General features: G+C 37.9%; 1 protein-coding gene across 1 annotated transcript; it reads left to right on the top strand.

Moving 5' to 3' along the window:
- The first annotated feature begins 8,140 nt into the window (after positions 1-8,140).
- On the top strand, positions 8,141-9,649 carry LOC144649713 (uncharacterized). The gene is made up of 3 exons (XM_078509280.1): positions 8,141-8,310; positions 8,548-8,802; positions 9,040-9,649. The coding sequence occupies exons 1-3, from the start codon at positions 8,250-8,252 to the stop codon at positions 9,240-9,242; spliced, it is 519 nt and encodes a 172-aa protein (XP_078365406.1). The 5' UTR covers positions 8,141-8,249; the 3' UTR covers positions 9,243-9,649.
- Positions 9,650-14,581: the final 4,932 nt, after the last annotated feature.

Raw genomic sequence — 14,581 nt, 5'->3', positions numbered from 1 at the left:
TTTAACCATCGCAAAACGAAGGCGCGTTCACTATCTTTTTAACACAAATCGTTCTCGAAAGTAGCGTAGAATAAGTGTTTTTGCGGTGTACATAAGTGTCATTAAAAAGCTTTCTGGTAACTCTTGCCGACGGACTATCGGTTGGTAAATCTATAGAAAAGATTGTATCAACTCTGTCATTTCCACGGGTTTGATTGCCCAGTGTTCGAAAACGTGCAGAAAATCAGTTCGGCTAAACTGCAGCGCTTATATTGAAATATAAATATGAATTAGACTAGCGCTTGATGGCGCTTTTAAGCCAGCTCGCCGAAAAAGCATGCAAAGGAGTGTGATTGCTTTTTGGAACGTGATGCCATAATTCCACTTATTTCACTACAATTAAAAATTTATTTTAACTAATTTACGGCAAAATGCCACAATTTCCCCTCGTGTAAGTGCCAAAGTTTTCTTTCTGTGGGTATTTTGAGCGTTTACCTTTCAAGCTTAATTTGTTGGCTGTTTCGAAAGAGAAAATCTCGACCAATTGGAGGGTAACATCCTAAAAATTTTGATTGTCATTTCTGTCTAAACATCTTATAGTGGACATCCGTTTAAAGTAAAAACACATTTAAAAATGAAATGTTATACCATCAACGTCTTTCTTTTTTGAAGTGTTCTTGTAAGATCCACAAATATTTAATTTACTAAAAGATGCGTTTCAGGATCAAGCTAGAAGAATTTGAGCCAATTCTTAAAGGCAATAAAACATTTTTTATCTTCTACCACAGGCTATTTCTTCAACCAAAGAACTCAAATCTTATCATAAGCAAGCTTTTGTTTTGACTTCTTTGGTTATCAGGATAAAAACGAACAGCTATCAAATATAAAGCTGAACGCAGCTGCCCCAGTTTTTTCATAATTTTCGTGTTTTTCGCCCATCAAAAACTTCTCATTAACGTATTAATTAACAAGTGTATTTACGAAAAGTGATAGAATAACCCCTCCCTCAAAATAGACTAAAACCTTTTCTTAAATACGCCTCCCGGCGAAATATGTCACCAGGGCAAAAACGGCGGGAACAGCGCCATTTTGGGAATTCTGGAGCGCACGTCTGTTTGGGGGTCACGTAATGCAATTTGTTTTTTGTTTTGTTTTTTCAGGAGTAGTTTGAAATGTTTCCTGTAGAAAATACACATGGTTCTTCGTTAGTGAATTTTAATTTAAGCACCTTTAAGATAAAAGCTCATAAAGTTCATTCAGCAAATGTAAGCCAAGGTAAGCTGCCGTAAAACGATTTAGTTTTTTGAGCCTGGTCGCATAGAATGCCGGTCTACGGGTTCACCTCGGTGTAAAAGCCTGTGATTTTATTTCTCTATTTTGGAGCTATTGTTTTCTTGCTCTATACTGTTTCGAGGTTCTATGTTGTCTTGGTCGTTCTTTGCTTTGCGTTACTGGTAAGGTTCACAGGTTTTTACACCGAGAATGATCCAGGCGAGCTGAGACATCGTTCTCAATACGCAGTAAATGTCGTACCCAGATCCCCTGACTCTTCAGGAGCGATTCTTGGTGAGTCAAAAGAGGTATTACAAAAAAGTAAAAAGAATGAACAATGAATTTTGAAAAGGCAACCAAAGATTTATCAATGTAGCGAACATCGGACAGCGCTCACTCCTATCTACTAAAGAAAACAAGACGACAAAGAAGACAACTTTCCCTCAGTTTGGGGTCACAGCTGTCGAAGTCAAAATTAGACGAAAACCGAGGGGTCTGGAAACAGGTACAAGCGCCTGTTCATGCGCACAAATGATCTTTAGAGGAACCTCGCTTCCAATCTCATTTTCAGCGGCTGCGTTACCCTTATCCAGCGGAGCTTTTCATTCTTGCCCAAGGCCTTTCGATTATTTTGCTCACGTAGCTCTGGGGACGAGAATGCCTCGCTTCCAGGAATATTAATTTGTCTCAGCAGGGTAGCGTGAGAAGAGTTTCTTTGCCTTTGTCCCCTCCCCTACACCGTCATTTTCACAGGTTTTCTCAGTGTTATTGAAATAAAGTTTAATTAGAGCCATTTTTTACCCACTATTCTAGAATAAGAATGGTTGGTACAGAATGCTAGGAATAATTCGGATTGCCTGCATGAAAAAAAACGCCCATGTGGTCGAGACTGATCGCAGCAGTTTTTCTACTTAATAAAGAAGAGGAAGAAAATATGTAGACTGTAATGGATTTGCCGAATGTTCTGGCAACTAAGGAGAGGAGACACATCCCTCTAATCACGGGCTATGTCGTCTGCCATCTTAGATTTTTCATTCGCAACATTTTGTTCATTCTGCCCCTAGGAGCAGAATGGACGGAATAGCGCTATAAAAAAACGCGCGCATTTCATATCTGGCCATTCTCATTCCAGAATTGTGAATAAAAAACGCGCCATTAAGCATTATATATGTTTCAAAGAAATGATTGAAAGGCAAAGCGTTTTCACAAGTACATGAGATGCTTATCAGCCTTCTTTTATCGTAGTTTTTAGTTTGTTTACCACATCTTTAATTACACCACTAACTCAGCCTCTTCGAGCTATGGGTCCACATTCGATATATTCGCTTGCTGACTCTTTGAAATGCCTGTATTGGCGGTATCTTATAGGAAATGTGTGTACGGAATTAAGGACACGTCACACTAGTCGCTTTGTCAGCCACACAACAGTTCAAGTAACTAAGTGTGAGTCTTGTATTTTCTGCAGTGTATTTCACTGAGGAAAATTCAAATGAATGTATAGTTTATGCTGAAGATTCCCGCATGAATTTTTACCACCCTGGCTTCTTTGGTACGTTTTTTTACCGAGTTTGTTTTGATAAACTGTTCCTGTTCTTATGTCTCTCATTCAGTGTTTTCTTTTGTTGCTATATAATGCGTATTTGTTTAACAATGTTAGTATTCTAATTGACGCATTCACCCAACTGTTAAAGGCTGATCAAAAATCTAATTTCTCTTAACATCATCAGGCACTGTCAAAAAAATACGTATCTGGTAATTTTCAAACTTCTAGCTGGCATTAAAGAGAATCAGTGTATTGAGCTATGGCCAGAAAAATAAACAATGGAAATGTTATAGTATGTGTGGTAAATTGTCAGTTTTATTTTCAAAAATTTGAATTTTGAGATATTTCACTGACTCTACTGCTGTTATTGGAAAATAAGAGAATTGAATTAATGTACAACACAAAATAACAATTCAAATCCGATCTGGAACAGTGCACAAGGAATTTTTAATTTTCGATTCCTAGCGTCTATGCAAAGTTACAGTCAATGATTTCAAGCTTCCATCTGTGTTCGTTTCTAAGCGAGTCGATAAATTCGCATTCTAAGGGACTCATGCACCGTCGTACTACCGAGTACGGGATGATCTCTAACAAAAAGTTAGCATGTTTCAGTCAGTCATTCAAAAACGGACAAGAGCCCTCAAATTAATGAGCATTTGTCCTCGTGTCGATCGAACTTCTGGGTCAGATAAATATGCTCTCTTAACAACTGCTATATCAACATGCCTTCTAGTGTGTTGTGACCCTTGCCGGCGTCAAAGTGCTGTTCCATGGAGCATTTGTGTAGGTATGTTTTTATTCTATCACACGCAAACGATGTTCTCTCCGCCAATCTTTCAATAAGACATTTTGTATCGTTTGGTATCATTCTGTATCGTTTTTACACGATGTTTTTTTAATCGTGTCAATAGAAGTTTGTTTAACAGACAAAAATCCCTGAAAATGTTTATATGTAAGTAGCGAAGTAGACCCAAGTAGGGACATGTCTGTCGATAGTCGACGTTGTGAGGTTGTTTGTATTTTACAAGTAAATTTTTCCTTCGTTAAGATTGTTCCCTTTGGTTACAATCCATGTAGATCATGAAGATATACAGCTTGTCTTAAAATCGTACAGGTAATTTTTGGGCATTAGCAGAGGTTAAGCAACCGGTGATTTCGTTCTGAGCAGTCAATATTCGGTGAATCAGTGATCATTTTGTTTTTACTGAACTGAACATTGACCGATACTTGAGAAAGGCCCTGCGAGCAGTGTATCCTTACTTGTATATTGCAATAATTTTGTCATTTGATTTTCGGCCATTTGTCTGTTTTCAGTTAATGTGGTGAGGTTAGCGACTGTATAATTCATTGGTTAAAATTTCGGCCTTTTAGTTCTTAATGTTGGGCCGTTTGTCTATTACCAACGTTGTGATAAAGACTATTTGTTTGTGTTCAGATTAGATAGCGAATCAGTCGTTTATATCATAGCTTCAGTGGCTTCTTGGCTAAGGCAAACTACAATTTAAGGCAATTTATCTATCATGATTGCTTAAAATGAAACTTCGGCCATTTGTCTCTTTTCAGTTTTGGATGGCGAGAGACCGGTCTTGCGAGGATAGAGGAAAATTTTACTTGGTGGTTAAGTTTCAAGAGTTTGCTGTTTACTAAGGTAAGAACAATTTTCTACCGTTTATCGTTTATCTGCTTTCAGTTTGGCCGGACTGTGGGAAGACTGAGTCACTTTTTTCAGTTGAAATTTGGCTAATTTTGTTAGTTTCGAGGGAGGAGTAGAGGCACACTGTATGTCCGAATTCGACAAATTGTGGGTCACTGGTCTGTTGTCAGTTTTTCACCGTGTTTTGCGATTTTTCGGTTGTTTGCTAACCCAGTCAATATAATACCTTCATGTGTTATATACCGCTATCTACATGAAGGAGTCTTAAAACATTTGTTTTCAGTTGATGTTTTTCTAGTTGTTTCTTTATTACTGTCAGTAGCCAAACATTTTTCGAGAAAGAAAAACTAAAACATTAGTAATATTAAGTTTTGTAGTCTGCCGGTAAGGGGGGTTTATGTATTTTGCGTGAGTAGAACGTAAATTTCGACAACTGGTTTATCAATCGCTGCTTTAAAAGCTTGTCTACGATAACGAATTAGGTTATTTATTCAGAGGTATAAACATGATGTGAATTTCTTGTTCGTCAAGACTGGGTGAATTGACAACAAACATAATTTCTGGATCAAAAAATGTCTTCGTTCAGGCGACAACTGGCGAAAATTGCTTTTTTATATAATGTAAATACAAAGAGATGAAATGAAAAAATGAAAAAAAAATATCGGTGTTGCGTTCAAACCGAGTTTAGATTTCTTGTAAACTGAAGCGGTAAAGAAACGTGTTGTTGTTGTTCTGAGTTGGGGAGTCATTATATCGGGAAGCTCGATGAAAAGTAGTTTTTAGTTATGGTCGAGCACTGAAAGAGTGACCAGAAATGTGACTTGCTGTTGTCAGTCAGAAATAATGGCAATCAGACAGAACAGGAAGCTTGAGAACCAAACAGATCCGATTTGTTTTAGATTACCCTTATTCCAAAGTGTTACTCTGTTTTGATGTTGTATACTTATTTACATTTAAAACAAACCGATTGCCGATTGCTTTTGCGATATTTTATTTAAAACATTTTTTTCTTTTATTAGATGGCCATGGATTGACTTACATAGTTATGGTACCCGGCCTTTTACAAGTGCCACGTAGCACAAGAAATTAAAAATTCTTTTCTTTTTCCGTTTCATCACTGAGCATAGTTATGGTAAGCATTTTAGCTACCTGAAAATCGCGACCACCGAAACTTTCAATCTTAAAAAGAAATTTGCTAATTCTGAAAGTAACAAGGGTCACTTCTTTAGGCTATCTACGGTAGTCGCTTGACTCGATGGAATTATTTTTTTTATACACGATGTCCCTCAATCAAGCAAATAAAGGTTTGTTGAGTAAAGATGAAGACATCCAAACTCGGCAATAGCATCGAAAGTTCTCTGATGATATGTAGCGGACAAGGGACCAGTCTGTCATTCGGTCGCTACTGGCTCAACTTCTGTTAATTTTTAACGAACCAGCCGACTGAAGGAATAGTTGAATTCTTTAAGCGGTCAATTTTTCCGTAGATTGGGAAACAATTTCTTTTTGCATCGTTTATTTTAGTTACAGGTTGGTTAATAATGTGGTACTTGAGTAAGACCCTTCAAGAATGCGTTCTCCCTTAACACCGAAAATTACTGATTTGCCTTAGTTTTGCCTCAATCTCAGCTGTTATCCACTGAGTTGAATTCTTGTCGTGTCTGTTCTCAGTTTCAATTTGGTGGTAAGGCTAGCGACATTTTATTTCTTTATACTAGGTCGAAGTTTTCTTGGTTTATTAGTTAATAAAGGATTTGGGAGCATTTGTCTGTGTGTAGTTTTGGATGCCAGTGAGAATAGAGAAAAGATTTGGGGTGGCGTTTATAGTTTCAGCAGTTTGTTGGCTAGCTAAAGCCGGGCAAACTAGCTTAACTATTTTGGGCCATTTAAGCTTATTTATTTTTCAAGTTAAAATTTCGGACGTTTGTTTGCTGGATGGCGAGGTTAGCGAAAACGTTGTTTAGGACAGGTAAAGTTAATTTGGCGATTTGTCTGTAGAGTCAGAGTTAAAACTCTTTGACTGTCTGCCTCCGTTTTTTATCTTGCATGGATAAGAGACACCTTTTGTCAGTTGGTTTTTTTTTTTGTCGGAGTTAACCCCATCAATACTCGCTTGTGTTAGTTCTAATATCTACCTGTGGATGCCTATAGTAACGAACCATTTTCAGTTGATTAGTTTCTAGTCGTTTCTTTGTGTTGTGTGATTAGCAAACATTTTTCGAACAAGGAGAAAAATAGATCAGTCATAAAAATTACTGACTCAGCTCTATCGATCTGTCGGTCAGGCGGTATATATGCGAAGTTTCGGGTTTTTAAGTAAGGTGATTTGTGAGTAGAAAGTAAATTTTATTCGATAAGTTTGATCAAATTTTCAACCGCTTTGAAAGCTTGCCTAAGGCAACGACTGAATTAGGTTATGTAAAAACGATATAAATTTCGTGTTCGTCATACCTGGGTGATTAACAGTAAACACAACTCCTGGATCAAAAAATGTCTTCGTTATAGAACATTGGTTCATAAATAAGAGGAAAAATGGAAAAAAATTACCACTGTCATATCAGGAAGCTTGATGAAATAAAGTAACTTGTGGCACTTAATATAACAAAATAGTAGAACACTGATTTAAGTTATTGTGTGAGAATGAAGGCATCATTGTCAAACTACCAAAACCGACAATAGCATAAAAAGATCTCTGATAAAATAAACATTTTAGTAGCGTACCAGCTTGGAATTAGTCAAGGGTACCTATATCCATGCATTCGAAAGGTTTGTACGTATATAAAGACCGCATCATATGTTCAAGGTACGATGCAAAACTGTAGTTATGTTGGTTGTGATATGGGGTATAAATCATAAGTTGTTTTCGGAGAGAAAAAGCCCAGCTACGATTTTGGGAAAAGCGAAAGCTTCTTATAAATTTCGCTGTTATATAATAGAATTTCTTTCGATCAAATATCCTGCTACTTTAATACAAAGAGAGAAAAAAAAAGAATCAGAAGAGATCAGTTTATACAAATATTCCTCTGAAAACGCCAAATAAAACGAGAACGGAAAATAAAAAAAAGGCGCGTTCAGACCTCTGAAAAGTTTTGGTACGGATCCGTCACAAAATTGGTCCGCACCTGATCACTTTTGTAGAGAAACAGTCAAATCAAAACGGGGCCATTACACTTTCGGTCTTTTGTTGGTTCACAATTTTTAGGTCATTTGTTAAGTTCAAACGAGTTTGAAAGGCAATGAAAGGAGCTTTTTTAAAAGCGATGTGGCAAATGTAGATTTACTGATATCGATAAATTAACCTAATTGACAGCCTTTAATATTCCGTTATAACAAAACGTATTGAAAAAAGGTGAATACACAGGAAACCAAAACAGCTAGGAAGGAGGTATGAAAAATCACTTCTTGTGAGTTCAGTCGTTCTTTATTCAGTTTCTAACGCATTTTCCTTTAATCTTTCTGGTGTACCGAGTACAAATTGGAACACATTCTATTATCACTGATTTTGAGTCATGTTGTTTTGATACTTGCTTGTTTTACGTAGTACTATTTCCTGTCTCTTGCTCCACGTCATCTGCTTCCGGTACATGTTTACACGCAGAGGGAACCGACTTTTTCCTGTTAGAAAATCCTATTAATATTTATCGCCCTTCTTGAACACGTCAGCATTACGTACGTCATTTAGTAAATAAATTGCCACGATTCGAGCTTTGCTTTACCAAACATTTTTGGTTTTGAGAAAGACACGTCAACAGTTTTTGATTGCCGAGTCGCCCTGACGAGAGACGCTCCACTCAGTTAAAGATGATGTTTGCTTACCTGATCTCAGCCCTGTTGGGTTTGTTCCTCTTTTCCGTTACTGTCGGTATGTTCTTTTGTTTCTTTCCATTTCCATTAATACGCTTTAAAAGCACCAAGAGTTATCGTCTTGACGAAACGAAGATCAGTAATGAATCGATCGTCTGTTAATTTTTATTTCAACATCAAAACTACTTTTATCTTTGTATGACCCATGCAGACGCCTGAATGCAGTATTATGTTCGAACTCAAAGAATGGTTATTTTCTGTGCCGTTCCAAATATTTTATACTGTTTATTTGCAGATGCAACAGCCAAAGAATCCATGGAAGTGAGAGTTTTCAATCCCAACTTCCAAGTATCAGATGAGAAGATGATTGAACGGTTAAAGGAGGCAAACCTCGAAGGTAATGGCTACAAAAAAGAAGTCACCACAAAGTTGGTGAGCGATTCCGTGAGCGACAAACCAGTGTACCAAAAATCCTACCGCTACTACAAGGAAGTACCCTGTTCTCAGCTGCGGGAGATTGACCAAGAGTTACAGACTTTGCTGCCAAAAGGTAAATCCTATTCAACCTTCGAATACTTCGAAAAAAAACATTAACTATGAAACAAGAATCTAAAACTGCTCTTGCACGCATTGCGTGCCTATGTTTAACAGGAAACGAGGGAGGGAAGGAGTGAAATTGGCCCTGTCATGTACTCGGAATTTTCCGAGTTAAAAATGAAGTCGTAGTTTTCGTATTTTTCCGAGTATTTTTTAATATAAATGAAATACTTTTTCTGACCTGTTTTAGATATCTTTGGAAGGGAGTTGGTTGAGAAGATCAACAAGGAAATTGAAAGCAAAGACTTAACCAACATGAAGCAATGCCAGGTGGGACTGCAGGTTCACTTCAAGGAATCTGAGGGCTGCTATGACAAGACGAAAAATGTTCGCCGTCGTAAGCGTGGCTGCAGTTGGTGCCTGGCGTGCTGGAATGCCAAGCTAGCAAACTAAGAGAAGATTCTCAGACTCTTCGTCTTAACGAAAGAGCTGCCAAGAAGAGCGTAATAGGGATAATAATAGGCCGTATTGTTTGATTAGCTTTTTCTAAAACAAAATCTGTCCCGACTACACTGTGGTCCTTAAAATGCATATGCGTTATTGAAGCCTTTTTAGCGTCTGATTTCATGGTTATATTTTTTTCTGTTGTAAACTGGTTCCATTTCCGATGACTACAAGACATGCGTAGTTTTTCCTTCACACGTGAATTTATTTTAACTCTGGATTAAGTGTTTGTACACTGTAGAGTTTTTTCGCTTTTTGTGAGTCCTTTCTTGTGTTTTTGGGCAGATTAAGTTATATAGATTTGCCAATCTACTGGCTGTGGGTTAAAGGTTAAATAAACGCTCATTTAAAATGTACCAGCTGTTGATTATTTTCAGGAGATGGGAGCAACAGGGCCTGGGACTGAGAAACCAATGATCTTGAACAAAGCGAGATGTGAGATGAAAAATGCGAGATGTGAGATAGAAAATGTGAGCTAGCTTTGAGATAAAAATGCGAGATGTGAGATGAAAAATGCGAGTGCGAGATAGAAAACTTGAGCTTTGAGATAAAAATGCGAGATGTGAGATGAAAAATGCGAGTGCCAGATAGAAAACGTGAGCTTAGAGATAAAAATGCGAGATGTGAGATGAAAAATGCGAGTGTGAGATAGAAGGTGAGCTTTGAGATAAAAAAATACGAGGTGTGAGATCAAAATGCGAGATGTGAGATGAAAAATGCGAGTGTAAGATAGAAAATGTGAGCTTTGAGATAAAAATGCGAGATGTGGATAAAAATGCGAGATGTGAGATGAAAAATGCGAGATGTGAGATAAAAATGCGAGATGTGACTGATGAAAAATGCGAGTGTGAGAAAGAAAATGTGAGCTTTGAGATAAAAATGCGAGATGTTAGATAAAAATGCGAGATGTGACTGATGAAAAATGCGAGTGTGAGATAGAAAATGCGAGCTTTGAGATAAAGATGCGAGATGTGGATAAAAATGCGAGATGTGAGATGAAAAATGCGAGTGTGAGTTAGAAAATGTGAGGTTTGAGATAAAATTGCGAGATGTGAGATAAAAATGCAAGGTGCGAGATAGAAAATGTGTGCTTCGAGATAAAAATGCGAGATGTGAGGTGAAACTTGAAATGCGAGTGTGAGATAGAAAATGTGAGCTTTGAAATAAAAATGCGAGATGTGGGAAGAAAAATTCGAGATAAAAATGCGAAACTCTTCGCTTTGTTAGGCTTCACTGCCGTGAGTGTGCCGTCATGGTGAAACTTAAACGACGGTGTTTGGAATCGGCTAAAATCCCATTTGCACCGACGTTATTCCCCCTTCAGTCTTTTTAAACTCGTACAGTGAGCGCTTTTGATATACAAAGGTAGTCAAAGTTAACAGTTTAAATTTTTAAGAGATTTTTGACATGAAATTAGGTAAACACCGCCCCTCACAGCTATTTTCACAGCCCTTTGTGTTGCAAACGTCAACTATACAGAGGATCCTGAAGGGAGGGATATAAAATCCCATTTCCCAGCCTACTGTTTTCTCGATTATTAAATCCCAGTCCCAGTGCTATTGTTTAATTGTTTGTGATTCCAGGTCCCAGTGACCCAAATCTCATTTTCCCGGTGAAAATTTGCCCAAATCCCAGTTCCCATTTAATCCTTTCAGGCCAGGCTCTTCTTTCACGTCTAAACACTCGCGCATAACTTCCGAGAAGGAATGGGAAGAAATGTTTGTTGGAAGAGATAGGACTGGAATGAGGAAACACGAACGAGCGTGATAAAGTTGTGAGTCTTCCTCTCGATTTCTTTCTCATATGGAGCTGGTTCAGTTGCTGAAGCGATAAGAAAACTATTTAAAACAAGCCGCCGTTCAAGGTCGATCTTAAGGACCCGATGAACTTGGGGAGACAAACAGTGCACGTGGAAGATGGATTTGTTTACAAGCGCTGAGCAGGCATGGACGACATTGATCCAGTACCAAACGGGCCTCAGACGGTGGATTTCAACCACGCTTCATTTTATAGGTAAGTCAGATCATAGGAAATCCAAGCAGGCCAAGCGTAATGTGTGGAGATTTGAAATGAAAATTGAAATCAATCAATGTGAGCTGAGGCTTAGTAATCACAGGGTACCCAAGCTCGTATAGGGCCATACCTCCTGTTGACGAGGTGAGTCAAAATCCCCCCCCCCCTCCCAAGAGTGCTAGCATGATGCCCTCTCCAGAAATAACTCGATTTTTCTTAAAACCATCAGAAAAAGCCAACTTTTCCCTAACCCTTTTGTGTAACAGAAATATTTGAAAGATCAAAGAATGGCAACAGAGCTACCCCCTCAGAAATGACTTTCACAAAACTCCTTCAAAAAAAAACTTGTCAACAGGGGAGCTGTGTGGATATAAATACACTGCGAGCCAGTGAAGATATAGCATATTATTAAAAACAATCCATGATACATGTAAACTGTATTGATATGGTTGGTTTATCGGCCATTGTTTAATGAGCTTTAACCTGCGTAGCTGACGGTATTGTTGTGATTTAAAGTGCGCAAAAGCAAGCGGTGAAGCCATGACAATGAGCGGCACAGCTGCAAGAGGCTTCGGGAGTAGGAGTTGAAATACTGCCTGCCCAGATGGGCTGCTTTTTTTGGGGAAGTTTGAATGGATGAGAATGCTAAGCACATCAATCAAATGTTTTGGTGATCTCCCTATATAGGGAGTGCTTTAAAGGACCGACAGTTCTTTGCTGCGAACAAGGTCGATCGGCTTTTCAAGAACAACACAATCAAAAGCCGATCGACCTTCACAGCCAATTTGCCATCCTAAAGATTATGCCGCGGAAAGTTTGAGTGGCTAATTTACGAGATGCTCCTAATTAGGAAAAAGAAACCATCCCTGAACACTCAAAAGGACTCCATTCCAGCAAAACTGTTTACTTAGTTATGCACATTTTTCTGTTTTCCACGCCTCATTTATTGTAATTTAGTTTCACACTTTCTTTTCTATAAATATCCTTCTGTACCATGTAAAATTTGCATTTGGTAATGGTGACATGTCGTCGCCGAAACGTCATGTTACTTTTAACTGTAAAATTAAAAAATCCCAAAAGACAAGTTTAACAGACTGTTGAAAAATAATTTTGCTCCATTGCCGTAGTTCCATTTCATTCCATTTTATGATTTGTTTTAATCAGACTCAGTGGAGTCCTGCCATTCTCTTAGCAACTTTAATTTACAATTGGTTTAAGTGGCTTTGCCACTTATGAGCATGCTCTATACATAATAAACTTTAGCGTCTGCCTCGTCCCCAGGCGCCGATTGGCCGGGCGTTAAGGCGGTTAAAGGCAGGGAAACAGGGAGCGTGGTGGGGTTGATGGTTAGGGAGCGAGCCGCATCAGGCCCAGAACCCACAGGGGCCCATACAAGCGGCGTGACTGTTTGTATGTTCGAAATATAAAGAAATGTATAAGGATTTTGAAAGCATCTTATTATCGTTAACTTATTCCGAGTAATGTCTATGTTTAAGTTCAAAATAAACGTTAACCTACCTTAACTGTTGTATTTTGTCGTTTCTGCGGCTCAAAATGGCGAATTTGAGCGATTTGGAGGGTTTTGCGTTGACTGTTGCTTCACGTAAATTCGCCATTTTGAGCCGCAGAAACGACAAAATACACAGAAATTATTATGCAAATAACTAATAGTAGCGTTATGTAAGACAGATACTTGTTAACAGTTCCAATTCCCAGATTCATCATTGGTACATCATATTGGTGATTTCTAAACTCCGAATGAAATCTTCTTTTAGATGAAAAATTTTCGTCGCCTCCTCCTTAAAAGTCCTGATGTCAATCAGGAGCCACCAGAGCAGCCCCAAAAAGGATGGAGGCGTAAATGTCAAGGTCTTCTTCCAGATGGAAAGGTATAGTAAACATGGTAAGTCCTTCCGACGGTGATTCTGATCATATAGTCCTGTCCCCCATATTTGTGAAAGCATGGTGTATTCCTTGAATGGTTGAAGGTAACACAGCAAAAAACCAGCATCTCTTTGATTGTCAATGCAACACCTTACCTTTTGGAGATAAATCGAAAAATGTTTTTTACAGTTGTTACAGTATTTTAAATGCATTTGGAACAGCCACCGTCTTACCGCTTTCAATATATGCGCCAAACCTCGAATAAGCGCCCACCATATAGGTGGCAAAAGTTAATAGGTGCCCACCCCTACCTCCCTAATAAAAAAACCATCATTTGCAAAAGAGGAGTGTTGATTATTATTGAAGTTGCGTTTATTACTTATTTATCAGTTGGCAATAATTACATGTATTACAAAAAAAGAAAAGAAACAGGCTCAAGTTACTGCCCATAAGATCATAAATTCCTTGAGAACGCATGACCATATGAACTACGGTTACATTCAAGTAGATTGAAACAATAACTGAAGTTTGCGTTACATTTTACTGTACTTGAATGAATATAACATAGCAATGCAGTGAAAATAGTGGCATGGCCAGTCAAAGGATAGAGACTTGTATGTTTCCCATTTCTTTATCAAACTGGCAATTCAATTAAAACTTAAAAAAGTGTTATTGCACTCTTGATTTACAACTGTGCTTGTTGAAGGTAAATCACAATAATTCAAGAAGCGTATGTCAATATTTTTGTAGGAGTGTTTTTATGCGGAAATAATATCAGTTTAAAATTTACGGAAATGATGTTTAACCATCCCATTAGTAGCCAACCACAATGCATAAAATAATTATTGCTTTCAATGAGCCAAAGTCCCACCAAAGTTCATGCAACTCTTTCGAAATTTATCGAGTCTTCAAATCATATCTGTGTGACGTTGTGTGATTTGAATAATGTACACTTAGTCACGCACGGTGAAATGTACAGAATGCTGATCATGAAACTGTTTCTGTTTGCCTCAAATCCTTCTAGTGGAAGGTATCTTCACCATTTGATAGAGAATTTGGTGAATTCAGCAAGCACTGATCAACATCAGGCGGCGAAAAGTAAATTTGATAACTGTTCGAGAAAGCATCACAAATTCAGCGAGAGAAATAGAAACTTTCAAATAAAGTTGTTTGTTCGAGAATAATACAAAATTTTCAAGCAAATTAATAAGCGAAAATTCCCAGTTACATGTATAACAAGCAGACATAATTTCAAAAGGAATTCTGCAAGATTAATGTATCTATTCACTTTAGCGAGCGAAATAGTCGGAACTGTCGTTATGCTAATATAGCTGTGACAAGCCATCTTTAAAAATAAATATTTGGTCAGTTTTGCGGGACAATTTCTGCCA

The sequence above is a fragment of the Oculina patagonica genome, chromosome 1 (assembly GCF_052425735.1).
Source record: "Oculina patagonica isolate OP01 chromosome 1, crgOcupat, whole genome shotgun sequence".
In the NCBI taxonomy this organism is placed as follows: Eukaryota; Metazoa; Cnidaria; class Anthozoa; order Scleractinia; family Oculinidae; genus Oculina; species Oculina patagonica.
This window is presented reverse-complemented; position numbering and strand designations above follow the sequence as displayed.